This window comes from Plectropomus leopardus, chromosome 3, assembly GCF_026936395.1.
Source record: "Plectropomus leopardus strain MGB_pleo_1.0 chromosome 3, ASM2693639v1, whole genome shotgun sequence".
Taxonomy (NCBI): Eukaryota; Metazoa; Chordata; class Actinopteri; order Perciformes; family Serranidae; genus Plectropomus; species Plectropomus leopardus.
Genome location: NC_142178.1, coordinates 2,701,008 through 2,717,009, shown reverse-complemented (window position 1 = coordinate 2,717,009; position 16,002 = coordinate 2,701,008). Strand labels below are relative to the sequence as shown.

The 16,002-nt window shown below is 41.4% G+C and overlaps 2 protein-coding genes across 4 annotated transcripts in view; one reads left to right on the top strand and one right to left on the bottom strand.

The window, feature by feature from the left end:
- The window catches only part of LOC148189860 (uncharacterized), a 60,985-nt gene that overhangs the window by 27,329 nt on the left and 17,654 nt on the right, over positions 1–16,002 (bottom strand). For 2 of the 3 annotated variants that reach the window (XR_015776163.1, XR_015776162.1), the window contains exons 2-3: positions 12,322–12,444; positions 7,839–9,741 (exon numbers count right to left, since the gene is read on the bottom strand). The gene's annotated coding sequence lies outside the window, so the exon portion shown is untranslated. Of the gene's footprint in view, positions 1–7,838; positions 9,742–12,321; positions 12,445–16,002 lie in introns of those variants that run through there. The other variant, XR_015776164.1, reaches the window with a different exon arrangement.
- maml3 (mastermind-like transcriptional coactivator 3) overlaps positions 1–16,002 on the top strand; it is a 155,142-nt gene that overhangs the window by 132,275 nt on the left and 6,865 nt on the right. The window contains exons 4-5 of the mRNA XM_042485283.2: positions 13,100–13,363; positions 14,782–14,860. Coding sequence (XP_042341217.1) covers positions 13,100–13,363; positions 14,782–14,860 — 343 coding nt within the window. The remainder of the gene's footprint in view (positions 1–13,099; positions 13,364–14,781; positions 14,861–16,002) is intronic.

Below are 16,002 nucleotides of genomic sequence, written 5' to 3'. Positions count from 1 at the left end.
GCAAAGTGACTGAGGCAGGAGCAGATCCAGACGTTAAATTAACACAAGCGAGGATAAAGATGGATGAGTGTGGATGTTGAAAAACAAATGTGAAACAGGTAGAAAAACAAATGAAAGCTGGGCTGAAGGGAGGAGGAGGAGGAGGAGGAGGAGGAGGAGGAGAGGAGCGGTGTTGGGTGGTGAGGCGGGCGAGAAGAGACAGGATAAGCCCTCGGGTGAACAAAGAAGAAAGGAAATAAATGGAAGATGGATGGATTTGAAAGGTGGACAGTGAACAAGGGAGGAAGGGCGGTGTGGGGCGGAGGGGTGGCTAGATGGAGAGATCTTAGATAGAGAGAGAGATCTGAGAGAGAAGATGAATGAGAGAACGATGGAAAAGGAAAGACTGAAAGAGGAATAGACTGAGTGAGAGCAAAAAGAAAGAGAGGAACAGAGTGAGTGGTGAGGCGTTAACCCTTTGAAAGCTGGATCCACATCAATTTTCTAGTGCTGCGTTCAGATGCCTTTTACAAGCTGTTTAACCCTTTAAAACCTGAGCAAACTGTTTTGATGTTTTTCGAAAAACATGGGCAAGAGAGCTTGGCAAAAAATGTCCCATATATTGCTAAAAATTAAATGGTGACAAGAAAAAGATCATACATTTATTTTTATTATTATTATTATTATTATTATTATATGTTAATAAGTAAATGTTTATTATTATAAATATTTAAAAAATGAAAAAATTTATTCATAATTATTATTACATATTTAAAACGGTGTTACAGGAAAAAATGAACATATTTGTTTCCATTTTTAGCACTGTTAATTTTATTTTATTTCTTGTTTTCATACATTTATTTGTTCTTATTTTAGTTTCAGGTAATTTTCTCTTCTATTTTTTTTGCGAATATTTTGCTTATTTTTGGGCCATGTCTTGGCCGCTGCTCATCGCCTTCTCCCCATGTTTTTGCAAGTACTCAAACCAATTTGCTCTAACCCATTTCAGTGGGTTAAAGAAGGAAACTGAGGAGGTTATTCGGACAGATGGAGACTGGCTGGATGGATGAAAAAGGCAGAGTACTATTGAAAGAATGAAGGAGGGAGGTAAACAGAGACGAGAGAATAGGTGGATGTGTGGAGCGCATCTTTACATAATAGCTGTGTTAAAGCACTGATCGCAGCTGTGAGTAAGTTAAACGCTTTAGTTGAGACTTCTCTCTGGGAGTAGCCCGCACGAGATGACCTCACACACACACACTCATTCTCTCGCTCTCTCTTTATTGCTACCACCAGCTACAAGCTGTGTATATTACCCTCAGTACGCATTAATATGTGTGCACGTGAGCGCAGTTGTAATAAAGGAGGTTATGATATGAAAGCACATGAGAGCAGATGAAGAGCAGTCCACCTGCTGTGGCTCTGGTTGTCACTCAGATGTACCATTCTCAGCCACCATGATTAGATTACACAGAAACACATCAGTCTCTCCCTCCCTCTCTTTCTCTCTCTCTCACTCACACACACACACACACACACACACACACACACTATTCTCCGCTTTTAAAATACTCACACTCATTTACATCCCTCACTCAAACACTCTCCCAGACATTGCCGCTCTGTTGTGTGTGCACATGTGTCTTTAAGGTCTCCATGGCAACCGTTTCCAGGGTGATTTACTATAGCACCTGGTCCCTCTCAGGGTGGTACACTCGTCTGCTCGCCACAATCACTCCCCAGCCGCCAATGATCTCATCCCTGTGCTTGGCTCACACTCCCTCCCTCGCTTGTTGTCATGAACATAATTTACTCCCGTCTTCTGTCCTTGCATCGCTCGTCACATTCCTCTGTCTGCCACTGCTTATCCTCCTCAGGTGCAACACGCAAAAACGGGAAGAATAAAGGTCCAAATGACCAAGAGTAAAAAGTGGGGCTTAAAATATGTGTTGATCAATGATTAGTTGACTGAAAGAAAATGAATTGATATTTAGATATTTGATGAGATTTTGATCACTCGTTTAAGAAAGTCTTTCGTTCGTCAAAAAGTCGCTGCTTTTTTCTTTTATGTCAGTGATTATTTTTAAGTTTTGGACCATTTAGAGGACAAAAGCAACTTGAAGATGTCACCATGGCCATTAAGAAATCATACAGTCAGAACCAAACAAAACCAAATAGGCAGGTGGGATTCCATTAACCTTCAAATTGCACAAATTGAAATTGCAAATATAGAATACACCTAATGAAAACACATCAATATAATAAAACAAAAAACAACAACAAAACAGCATTTATCCCCAAAAAGCTTTTACGCTCACATGAGGTTTAGACTGCCTGACTTGGATCTAATTTTGACCAAAAATAAATGTTTAAATTAAAATTTTAACTTTATTTTTAATTAAAAATTTTAATTAAAATAAATAAATAGGTCTGTTTACTGCCTTACTTGGTCCGTTAGCTACTTGGACGTTGAGTAGCTAACTAGGTAGCCTATTTATCCTCAAAAAAACCAACAATGTGAAGTCATCAGATTTTCTTAACAGATTGCAGCTTCATGCACGAGCTCAGTCATTAGTATTTCTGAATAATAATAGCATTAGCCACTTAACTGTGGCCATTCTATATTTTGGGGGAAATTACATTGTATTGTATTTTGATATAAGTTGACCATTTTCTGCTACAGTTTACTCAACGAACTTACTAAGATTGAACTAAAACTAACTAAACTAAAAGTAAAGATTACCTTTTAGGGCTTTTTGCCTTTATAATAGCACAGCAGGAGAGAGAGAAGAGGAGATGACACAAAGCAAAAGGCAGCATGTTGGAATCAAATCCGGGCTGCTGCAAAGGGCTCAGCCCTTATAGGGCATACACCATGGATGTATTATAGAGGGTATGCACTGACCTCACTTCATCCCCGGAACACGCCCCTTTCAGTCAGACTGAGTGGCAAAACATTCATCAACCTGACGGCATTTATCAGGGGAAATAGTGAAACCGGGAGTACAACAAAAAATTATCTGCTGAAACTAAGGGCAGTTGGATTTGACAATGATCCTTACGACTTACCGTACAACCAGTGGTCCATGGACATTGACATGTGGCCAGAAATCATTTACTTGACATTTATATTTACCTGATTTTGATGCCACGAAAAAACACAATGCAAAGCAAGAAAATTACTTTTGATACTTAAGTACAGTTAATACGAAATGGGAACCGCAAATCCACGTTTCCATTCCTGGACTTAGCCCGGAGTTAGCTTCAACTGCTTGTTGAATCTATTTGTACAGTCAATAGCACAACAGCTCCTCCTCATTTCAGATGTGGTTTTTGTGTTGTCGCAGCATTCAGGCTAACACTGCCACTCTGCAAACCCCAGTGACTTCTGTGTGCTGTGACGTCACGTGCATACCCTCTATAAACATGTCTGGATGCAGCCATGGGGGCAGGGCTCTGTTCTTTTCTATGAAAGCTGCTCATTGGTGCATGAATCTAAAAAAATTCCAGGTTTAGAATTGTGTAAAATGACCTCTACATAAAAATTAGCATCAGAGCCTGGCGCACTTCCTGGGGGCTTGGCGTACACTCTACCAGGTAAACTAGAAGTCACCTCAGCTTTGCAACTCTTAAATGTAAATGACTGTAAATGAAGTCTGAGACCACAGGCCAAGACTCATTGAATTTGCATTTGTTTTCAGTATATCGTAATATGTCTCAAACTGAGGTAACATTTTTCCCACTTGCGAGTTTCACCACCTTTATTTTGAGTATTAGCATGATAACACTTGCTAATTAGCACAAAACCCAAAGTACCGGAGATTAGTTAGGCAGGTAGCAGGTCATAAGAAAAATATTGGGTAGTTTGTGATGCTAATTCAGGGACAAAAGCAAAATTTGTTTTGTTTCATTAGTCTTTAGAATGAATATTAATATTATTATTATTGCTTGCTGCGTCTGTAACTATAAAGACAGACATACCAATGAAGCTCTTGTTGGGTAAAATGTGATTTTATGGTTTGTTTTTTATGTTGTGCTACATAATGGTAATCAAGGTTGACATAACATCCCAGTTCGTGTACTGTCTGTGGGTGGCATCATATCATGAGGAGAATTGCCTCACTTTAGTACAGCGCCCACAAACAGCATTCTGCAGGATGCTTTTACATGTTGTTTAAGTTCTGACTGAAGAATGAGCCCAAGAAAACCTGTTAATCCATCATTTTGCACTGTGTGCAGGGAATTACCATAAGTGTGCATCTCACTTTGACATTGCCCCTGAAGTTATATATATGTTTGTACGTGCATGTATGGTGTGCATGTGTGTGTGATTCCAAGATTCAGAAATAGGCCAGTTAGGGTTTAGAGCAGAGATGTTAAGAGATTAAACAGACCTCTGTGGGGAGCAAGACTCCTCTCCAGTAGTTTAAATATAACTCTCTTCAGGGACAAACTGCGTAGGCGTGTGTGTGTGTGTGTGTGTGTGTGTGTGTGTTTGAGGGGGTGAGGTTAGAGTAAGTGGGTGGAGGTTTTCCACACAACTGGTGGCTGAGTATCAAACTGCTGCCTTCATACTTCCACCTATGCTTGTGACCGTGTGTGTGTCTGTGTGTTACCAATAATCATTACAAATAATTTACATCTAACATGTTAACTCTTTGAAACCTGAGAAAATAGGCTTCAGTTCAAAAATAGCAAGAAAATAGTAAAAAGTTACAATAAAATGACCTTTAAATAAGCATTAAAAAAGAAAAGTTAAAAAAAAAAAGTTAAAAAAACAGAAATTAAACTTCATTTAAATCTGTTTCTCTCTGTAACATAATTTTAAATATATAATTATAAGATTAATATATATATATATATATATATATATATATATATATATAGAAAAGTCGTGGGGGGAGGAGCTACTGGCTGCTGCATCTACATGCACTGCTCTAAGTTCATTGTTACAAAAATACTGGTACACATGTTTGGATGTCTGAGCTTCGCTGGGCAGTCTCAAGATATTCTGCCACTGGAGGACACCACAAATGCTCTTATTTTTGGGCTATTTGTGAATAAATGAATAGATATGGACAGATATGCATGTCAGATCTTGAATGAAAGGTGATAGTCCATGATTTTACAGAGGAATTGTGGATTTAAAACTTCCGGATGATCTGCTCAACGTTTGTGGGGATGATGAACTTAACTATTATGTGATGCAATAACACCTCTTATAGCTCCTGCTGCATCATGCCTGAGGGAGCCAGTTCCTACCAACAAACGCATAGCCATAGCATCATATGGCATATAAAAGTCAAAAAAAAAGTACACTTTACACTTAACAGTATGATGTTTTTTTGGGTGGGCGGGGCTTAGCTGGAGGTAAACTGATTCTCTACAGACGTTAGCAAGCCTTAGCTCGCAAGTTTTGTTGGCTTATTTTTGACAGTGGAGAAAGATGACAGTTAAGGGTCTCTTAATACATCAGGTTGCTCACTCTCCAAGTTTTAGTGGAAGTTACAGTGACCAGCTGGAGCAGACTGGCTGACCCATATGCTCTCACTCAGTGCATATATGATCTGACGGGACTGCTGAAGGTGGAATGCCCGAACATTTACACTTAGCTGATAGAAAAAACAAGTGTGTAGTCAAGACAAACTGAGGGCGTGTAAGTCCTGATGCCTATAACTGTCGGAGGATGACTCTTAATTGTTGTCCTCTGTTCTGTTTTGCTAAGGAAGCTAATGTAAGCTAACGCACTAAAAAGTTAGCATTACAAAGAAATCCAATATTCCTCTTAATACCTCCCCAATTTCTGATTAGGTGGATATGATTACCCTTAATACACATGACATTATTCATCCCTACAACAGTAAATACTTAATACCTGATATAAAGTATGCGCTGTACACGCAAGCATTTTTCATGATTGCCTATGTCCAGTCCTTTCATCTTATTGCAGTGAACCATAGTCTTCGTTTTTGTTGACGGGCAGTCAGCTAGTTTTGAGCCTTTGCTCCTTCTATTCTGGCACCCGACAACACAACAAGACTCCTTTGTAGCCTACAGTCCTGTAGTGGCGATTTGTGTTTCCTTCTAGTTTTCCCATGTTTTGCCTTCAGCTAATAGAGTGCTGAAGTAATGAGTCCTAAAACGTGGAAGTCCATTAGTTTTTTTGCCCTTCTGGTTCCCTCGTCTCAAAGTCTATGGGTTTTTTGAATGGGTTTTCCGTAAAAGGCCTTAAATAAGGTCTGTGGTTAACACAGGCTAAAGGTATTTCGACATTTTGTTCAACAACACAAAATACATCCGTACAGACCCAATTTTTGAACTTTTAAGGTTTTACTCATCTTAAAAAAGGGGGTCACGAACAAGTGGCAAGTGGTTGTGCTACCACGATGTAGTCCATGTATAGCCTAACAATAGCTTTTTGCTTCTGGCGATTGCATTTACGCTTCAAAACACACAAAAGTCGTGTTCATCGGTGAAGATTATTATGATGAACAAAACGTGTAAGTATCATGAACTTGTGTTTGTCACAGAGCTTATTTTTGGCGATAATTGAAAATCCCATTCAAAATTCCCAAAAGGTTTTTGAAGAGAGAACCAGTGCAGTGCTACAAAAATTCGTCATCCCTTCACCACTCTATACCGTGACATCATTGTGACGTCGACCATAATAGGGTCTCCAGATTTCATAAAGGACAATTGTTAAACTGTGTGTTTACATGAAGTGGCAGCTTGGTATTTGTATCCAGTCGGATTTCTACCATTGTCTTGAACAGAGTGATTTGATTTGCATATTTCTACACATCTCAGGCATCACCAGGAGAGTCAAAGTGCAAGGTCAACCAGCATGAAGCTCAAGGACATTGAGACATGGATGAGCACTGGCTGTGAAGGAGATGTGACCCTGTGACCTTGAAGCTTTGACTCACTCTATGCATCTATTGGACAAACCTTTAGCTGCGGTAACATTCCCCATTGCTTCAGCTTTGCTGCTGATGAAAATGCAAAACCCAAATTAGAAATACCACCTCCCAGTTGTATACCTCTACCAACCAGTCAGGTTGGAGTTCACATTCATGTCTTTCCAGATTCATATAATATTTGTAGTGAAGACTTTGAAGGAATGTAATATAAATTGTATCTTCAACCCAGCAGCACAGCAGGACTATACAGTTTTGATGTTAAATAATAGCTAGATAAGTGTTTTTCCAGAACAGTATGATGTCACAGCGAAGTTGGCCTTTGACCTATTGGATATTAAATGTAATCACTCACTCACTCGTTTTGTCCTATTAGAATAGGAAATGAAAAAATTAATTATTTATCAATGAGCAAATTTCTGAGTTAGGGTCAAAAACATACGTTGTGAGGTCACAGTGACATTTGACCACCAAAATCTAATCAGTTTGTCCTTTAGTCCAAGTGGAAGTTTGCACCAAGTTTTAAGAAATTCCCTCAAAGTGTTCCTGATATATCGCCTTCACAAAAATCAGATGGATGGTCGGACAGACAACCCCAAAACACATCACCTCAGGGCACGGCTGCGGCCCGCATGGTGGTGTAATGATAATGCCAGCAGATGTACTTCCTGCTTACTTTCTCAGTGTGATTACAGCCGTAGTCTAATGAAGTATCTCCTCATCCATTCAGCCCTCTGTCTCTCTCTCTGTTTCCACTCTTTCACGGCTCCGGCTCTCCTCCTCTTCACACTCCCTCCCTCTTTTCTCTTACACAAGTGGGTAACAGATGTGAGCCACTCTGGAGAGCACACAGACACCCAGCACTCTGCTGCCAGGCGCCGCTGCTTTATAGGCTCTGTGTGTGTGTGTGTGTGTGTGTGTGTGTGTGTGTGTGTGTGTGTGTGTGTGTGTGTGTGTGTGTGTGTGTGTGTTTACGCATGATGTGCAGCTCCGTGTTTCACTGAATGCCGTTATGCATGAACTGCGAGGCATCGTGTTGTGCCGTAGTAGTCTGTCCATCTGTGATTGTCTGTGGTTTTTGAATATGGTTGAATGTACTGTACTGTGTGTGTGTGTGTGTGTGTGTGTGTGTATGTCTTTCGTCAGGTGATTTAATCCCGATCCCGATCCATGAGACATAGGAATGAAATGGACAATCTCTCACTATCTCTCCCCCAAACTCTCTCACTTGCACACATGCACTCACACATTTCCGCTCACTTCACGTATAATGTAATCACCTGGGCTCTCCATGCTTCCTAACTCAATAATGCTGACAGCCTCCATACACACACACACACACACACACACACACACACACACACACACACACACACACACACACATCCATCCTCCAAAACAACCTTTGTTCACCTACAGAGTTAGGGGACTGACTGGGGCCAGTCCAAGGCGCCAAAATGAAGCATCTGGGCTGATGAAGAGACAAGAGTCAAACACAGGGAGAGTTGGATTGATGGGACTAAAAGAGGAAATAGATTGTGGAGGACCTTTGTTACATCAATCAGCCAACATTCATGAGTTAGGACAGTGATACTCAACTTATGGCCTCTAAAAAAGTGCGAGTGGAGGATCCCTCGCACCAGACTGACAGACTGAGGTACTAGCTAAGGCCCTAATGCCTTAAAGTCCTAGAAATGTCCTAAAACCCGAGAAACGTCCTACAGTCCAAGAAATGTCTTAAAACCCTCAAAACATCGTAAAATCCTAGAAATGTCCTTAAACCCAAGAAATGTCCTGAAATCAAAATAATGTCCTGAAATCCTAGATATTACCAAAAATTGTAGATTTGTGCTAAAAACCTAGAAATGTCCTGTAGTCCTAGAAATGTCCTTAAATCCTAGAAACGTCCTGAAGTCGTAGAAATGTCCAAAAAACTGAAAAATGTCCTGAAATCCTAGAAATGTCCTGAAATCTTAGAAATGTCCTAAAATCCAAGAAACGTCCTAAAATCTGAGAAACATGTTTGGGGCTACTGCGACTGGCCCTTGGCCTCCTGTCCTTTTGCAAAAGTGACCCTATAGCAAAGAAAGTTGACTATCCCTGAGTTAGGACAGAGAGGAAACAGAGGACAGAAAAGTGGGAGATGTTAAACACACAGAAGTTAAAGAAAGCCAAAGAAACATTTCAGGAGAGATGTGTGTGTTTGTGTGTATATACTGTACGTGTGACTTGTTCTGGTCTGCCCAGTATTGTGGAGGGTGACCATGCACGGGGGCCATAACTGCTCTTTCAAGCACCATCTGCTCCTCGCTGCAGCAACTGTTGCCAGGGTACCTGCTCTCCTCTCTTCTATGCCACCTTTTACTCCTCTGCTTCGGGCTCGTCACCCCCTTAATTCCTCCAGTCTTTTCTCCCAAAAACCTGCTCTTGTGACTCCCCTCTGTCCTCATACATGTTCTTTTCTCTTCCCTTTAATATACCTGGGGAAACCTGCTTTCTATTCAATAACTTTATTGGCATGACATTCAGTCTACAGTATATTAGCAATGCTTCAGTGAGGCACTTATTCTGAAAAACGACTGATACTACGGCTAATTTGTTCTGTCTGTGATCTGTTTTCATCCTTTCCTCTCTTTTGCATGTCTTTACTGAACTAACTACATTGACGCTTTCTGTCATTGCTGCCGTGCTCCTCCTGCCTCCTCTCCCCAGCAACACACACACCACTTCCACCAAAAATCTTTAATTCTCCGAGACTTTTCCCCTCCTCCTTCCTTTGAAATCCATCTCTCTTCCGTTCCTTCGCTCCCTGGCAATTGTGCGGACATGACTCAGGGCCCCCTGTCTGCAGAGAGAGAGAGAGCAAAGCAGAAAACGAGTGGAGAAAGGAGTTTGATGGCGGGGTGTTTGGAGAGAAGGCAAGAAAAGAGAGAGAGAAAAGAGTGAGTGGGGGAGAGGGAGAGATCGTAGATCAGAACCGTCATGATTGAGCCATCTGCTGAGAGGCCAGTGAGACTCAAACACGCACACACACACACACACACACACACACAAACGCATGCTTAAAGATCACCACTGCCACCTGTTGGTCAGTCTCTGACACTACGCACCTTCTTATTGTATCAATGCCTTGCTGCCATCCGCGAGGAACATGCCAACCGGAGATGAGACACGTAGCTCTGAACATCGATCAGTCTGCTCCGGCTGTCTGCTGAGCCAGTCTTAAGCAGACGATTCTGTTTGCTCCGCAGGGTTTTTTTTTTGTGCTCTAATATATGAGGTTTATCTCCACCTAACTCCTTTCTAAGAAGAGCCAAGCCTCAATATGGATTATGAGGCTTTAGCTCTTTCAAAACATATTGAGTATAGTGGTGTGTTACAGACTCTGCCAATGCTGCGATGCTGCTGTAATCCTGCTTTTGCTGTTTCATTCTTGCCCTGCAGTTAAATGTGATTTGTTGTACATTGTGTGTGTGCTGTGGGTGGCTGCGTGTTGTTGCGTTTGAATGGTTTTTTCTCCTCTCCAGCCTCTCCCCTCTCTTTCCTGCCAGCAGGCCTAAACGGTGTCCACTCTCGTTCAGCTGTCTAACCTTTAATAGATTCATAAACGCTCCCCTGCCATTGGCCAGAGCAGGCCATTTCATCCTATTAGAGATTAGCATCCGGCTGAGTGGAGGAGGAGTGCTCTTTATATGCTAATGACAGTCTAATGTATGCAGAGGGACCAGTGCCCCGTTGGAAGGACTCACAGTGGCCAGGCTGAAACTTGAGGCAGTCCTGTCTTTATCTTGTGTTTGATTCATGTTCCAGTTCACAGACCGCTATCATACAACACAACGGCTGACTGCAGTTATATGCTTAAAACAGAGTGTGCAAAGGTGTCACTGGAGATGGCAACAACACTGAAAGTGTACTGAGTGTGCATTCTTTCTGCACTCAGTCATTTTGCAACATTCACTTTTGACAAAAAGAAGTAACAAAGGTACTGACAAGGATCTATCGATCTTTCTATCTATCTATCTATCTATCTATCTATCTATCTATCTATCTATCTATCTATCTATCTATCTATCTATCTGTCTATCTATCAGTCTATCCATCTATCTATTTTAATGGAAATGGGCCAAATAACAAAAAGGTCCCCAATCTAATAATCTGTCACTTTGTTCATATTTGTACTTGATTAAATACCCTGTCGACATAACTACATCCAATTAACTGTTTTTCCATTGTTAGCCAATAGATTTTTAATCCAGCTACTAATATTGTTCTCATCACAATTCATAAGTAATCTGGGAAGTTAGTAATAAGGGTCTAGAGTGCATAAAAAACATCAAAATAAAGCTTGTTCATAAAGGAAAAACAACAAAAACAAAAAAAAAGTCTGGGGAAGGATCCCTTGGACCCTTACACCCCAGGCTAAGCCCTTAATGTCCGCAAATCCAAGGAACGCCCCTTATTTTAGCTATTCAGATTTTAAAATATATTTCAAAGCATTAGCTATTAGCTTAACATTTTGGGGAATACCCTTATTTGCTTTCTTTCCAGGAGCTACAGAAGAAAATCTTTACCACTCATACACTTGTAGGCCTAAGGTAAATATGATGCTACTCCCAGCAGCTAGTTAGCCTGGCTGTCTGAAGATAACATCCCCCTAGCACAGGGGTTTTCAACATTTTTCAAGCCAAGGACCCCTCACCCCTCAGCAAGAGAGACGCAGCAGGAACCCCCTACTACATTTATTTTATAAAATTAATTTGCACTTGAGATCATTTTCTGATCATTGTTGTGTCTTCTCTTGTTTGCCTGTAGCTGCTAAGTTAGCAGCAGTTGGAGCATGGTTCCCCTGTACTTAAATCTGTGGTTTCTGAGGTGGACTATGTGTCAGAGTCTCTTGCTTGAAAAGTGACAAAACGATCCAGCGTGGCTCACAGGAATTTCTGTACCCTTGGAAGGACAATACACCTAATTGGCCAATGTGTTTCAAAAATACATAAATGTTAGCTTACAAGTTCACCTCACCATTTTGGAGATGTGCTGCTCAGTGATTTAGCATTAGCTCACTCACATGATTCATGGGTAACAGTTAGCCTCATTAATGTGGACTGTAATTTTTTATTTATTTATTTTTGTTAAATGGAAAATCTGTTTTATCATTGTTAATAATAAGGTACATTGGATTCATATTAATGTTTATTTTCAGACATATTTAAAATTTTGAACAAAGCAAAATAAAATTATCAAACAGTAATTCTAAGGACCTCCTATGAGTGGCAGACAATTTACAGAGCAGACAATTTTCAGAACAACAATTTACTATTTTATGGGGGGTTACGTACCCAATTGTTTCTGAGCAGTTATAGTACACCCAGCGGAGACTGCAGGAAGTTTTAGCCATAACAAGATACAATAACACGTTGGTTACCTTTAAATGGAGCCTGGACAGTGGTTTGCCCCTGTTTCTGGTCATTATGCAGTCCCTTCAGGATTTGGTGGGCTGTTTTTGTGATTGTTGCAGCCTGAAATGCCTGATTTCACAGCAGCTTTTCTAAAAAAAAAAAAAATGCAAATAATGTTATATATTTTTAGGCATTTCTGGAATGACATTGATGGGGCAAATGAAATTGCAAAAATAGCTGTGATACTGTTTCAGATATGGAGCATTTAGTATTCAGTTATTTTTGCAGAATTATTATCAATTTATGATTGTATGAGGGTGGATGGGACGGGGACAGCAGCAGCTGATCATTGGTGATCGTTGGATCGTTGGTTACTAACGGTTATTCCTTTCAGTGTGTGTTTGTGTGACTGTCACAGGTGCAGCAGCAGTCTCATGATAAGCAGAGAGCGAAAGAGAGATCAATATGCTGTGCCGCTGTGTCAAGAGTAAAATGAGAAAATTAGATATTTGCAGTGATTGGACAAAATTGCAAGTTGTGCTGAAATCACAGGGATTGGCTGAATTTGCGTTATTTTTGGGAAACACAACATCACAAAATCCTGGAGGGACTGTAAGCTTAGCTAAGCTAACCAAAAGCTTTGTACTGCCTGTTCTAGGCAAGATAAATGAGAGCAAAAAAATCAAATAGGCATTTCAGCTTTCTTAAGTGTGAAAGTATTCCTTTTCCTTTTACCTGATTGATAAGTGATTGATTGCCCAACAATCCATGTGACCAGCTGTCCCCTACTATCTGTCTGTACAGGAACAAGGTGTGGTGGGAATGTCACGACCCCCGGGCGCCATCCCGCCTCCTCACCCTGCTGGGGGCGTGGCCTCAGGGGTGGGGCCGAATCAGGGGTCAGGACCACCTCCTGGCTACGTGGGCAACCAGCAGCAGGCAGCCATGATGAAGCAGATGATGGCAATGGAGCAGGAGAAGAGGGTGCAGATGCACATGATGGAGCAGCAGAAGCAGCAGCTCTTCAGAGAGCAGAGGCAGCAGCAGCAGCAGCTCCTGGCTGAGCAGGTGAGTGTGCTTATAGCATGAGGTTGCTGTGATGGTGTAGTGATGAAACAAAATGCTAGGCCTGTGGGATTCATCTGTCTGGCATTAAATGCGTTTTGTGTATGTTCATACACTCTTGCATATGTCTGTGTGTGCAGCTCATCCTCTCCTCTTCCTTACTGTTGTCTCGTTGCATGTATAATTACCCTCAACCAGCCCCTCTTCACAACTCCCTTTTCATCTTTGTCGAGTGAGTGTGTGTGTGTGCGTGTGTGTGTGTGTGTGTGTGTGTGTATTTGCCACATGCCGCCTGCTGTGATAATGTGGTGTTTTCTTTTTATTTCTCTCTGTGAGGGAATCAAGTGTTAAAGAGATCTGAACTCTGAAGTCACCACCCACCATGTTGGTTTTAATTGGATCTGCAGAAACATACACAGACACACAAATATAGGTGTCTGAAAGGAAACATCCTGCCTGGCTCTACTGTACATCGTTAAATAGATATCATACCTCCTTTTAAATGAGTAACACCTCATGCTGTCCAGACCCACATTCAGTAGCTGCAAGGATCCAGACTATGAAGTTTTTCTTCTAAATGTTTTATATCTGCACCAAAACTGCGACTATTATGCACACTGTTCATCCAACATCTGCCTGTCTACCAAACATCTGTCATACTTCTGCTGTACCAAACATCTGTCTTTGCTGATTCAAACATCTGTCTCTACTGTAACAAACATCTGGCTCACATCTGCTGTGCCAACATCTGTCTATTTCTGCTGAACCAAACATCTGCCTTTGCTAAACCAAACATCTGTCTCTGCTGAACAAACATCTGTCTCTGCTATACCAAACATCTGTCTTTGCTGAACCAAACATCAATCTCTATTATACCAAACATCTGTCTCGACTGTACCAAACATCTGTCTCTGCTCAAGCAAACATCTGTCTCTACTGTACCAAACATGTTTCTGTTGTACCAAACATATGTCTGTGCTCAAGCAAACATCCCGCTCTACTGTACCAAACATCTGTTTCTGTTATACCGAACATCTGTCTTTGCTGAACCAAACATCTGTTTCTGCTGTGCCAAACATCCGTCTCTGCTGTACGAAAAATCTGTTCAGGTGCAAGAAGTCTGAAATAATTTAATAGGGAGGAAAGAAGGTTTTGCACACTTATGTCCAACACAGTTTAATGAAAACAAAATTGGCAAAAATGTTTGCCCAAATTTGGATCTAGTAAACGGTAGCTTGGCTTCATTCTGGACTTTCAGACATCAATATACATTTATTAAATTATGTTTAAAAAATCTGTTGTGTGACCCTTTAAGTTTGAATGTATGAAATTACATTCTCAACAACTCTCTGTGTGTGTGTGTGTGTGTGTGTGTGTGTGTGTGTGTGTGTGTGTGTGTGTGTGTGTGTGTGTGTGTGTAGCTCCAACAGCAGCAGCATCTCCCCAGACAAATGGGCCAAGGCCAAAGGAATCCATACCCCCAGGTCAATCAGTACCAAGGTGAGACACACCAACTCATCCACCCATTTCCTCTGTGCAGAGATGCACACAGTCTGTGCATAAACATAAAAATGGCAGCACCCCAATAGATTTTCTAATAAACAAGGCGAGACCTTCCGCATTTTATTGATGAGCACACTAGAAAATGGATTTTTGGTAAATCAGTATCTAGTTCTTTGCAGAGCATCTGGGCGGTTACACAAAAAGAGGCCTACAATCGCAAATGCACACTTGGTCTGCAACAAGTATGGTATACATGGTAGAGAGCCAAGACATTCAACAGATTTTACAGTTCACTCTGTGACATATTTAGAGACAGACAGAGACACACAAACACATAAAAACATGTATGCAAACAGCAGCGGTGATTGAGCATCACCATGAAACCAAACCTCGTCCTCTCTGTCTGTCAGATACATCAGTTGGCGCTCAGATGCTCTTCAGCCTCTCTCTCTCTCTCTCTCTCTCTCTCTCTCTCTCTCTCTCTTGCTCCCTCCAAAAAAAAAAGAATATTCCTGCTCTGCCTGTTACCACGGCAACTTGTCTGTCCTGGATCCCCCAGAGTTCCGGGGAAGTCAGAGAGATGGATGAGAGGAGGGATGTGGGGGGGGCAGGATTTGGTAGATGGTCTGGTAGGTAGAGGAAGAGAAAGAAAGAGGGAGATGAGTGGGTGAGAGTATGATGGAGAGATGAAGAAAATACAGGGAGGGGGGGCATGTCAAAAGCCATTTATAGCCATCAGAGAGTGCGACTGCGAATCCAGCAGATTATGCTAAGAGGAGGAGGGGTTTCTGCTCTGAACTCTGGCCCACAAATATGTCTGTTAGTTCACTTATTCTGCAGCAAACCCATCATTCAAAAGCTACGTAGCACCAGTATCACCTGCAGCCATAATCAAGACTGGTGGAACAGTGTAATGTTACATTACCTCCAACTCTGTACACTCCCTGCTTACAACTCTGGGGTGTGTGATGGTCCTCTCTGTAGGTGGGTTTCCATTACAGATTTGCACAAAATTTAAGCAATAGTTACAAAATGTGGATGAAACACAATTGTGAGATGACTGCATTTCCATTGAGTGATGTTATGCAACTCTTCCTCTCATGGTATCATTTAAAGAGCCATGGTGATGGATGCTAAAG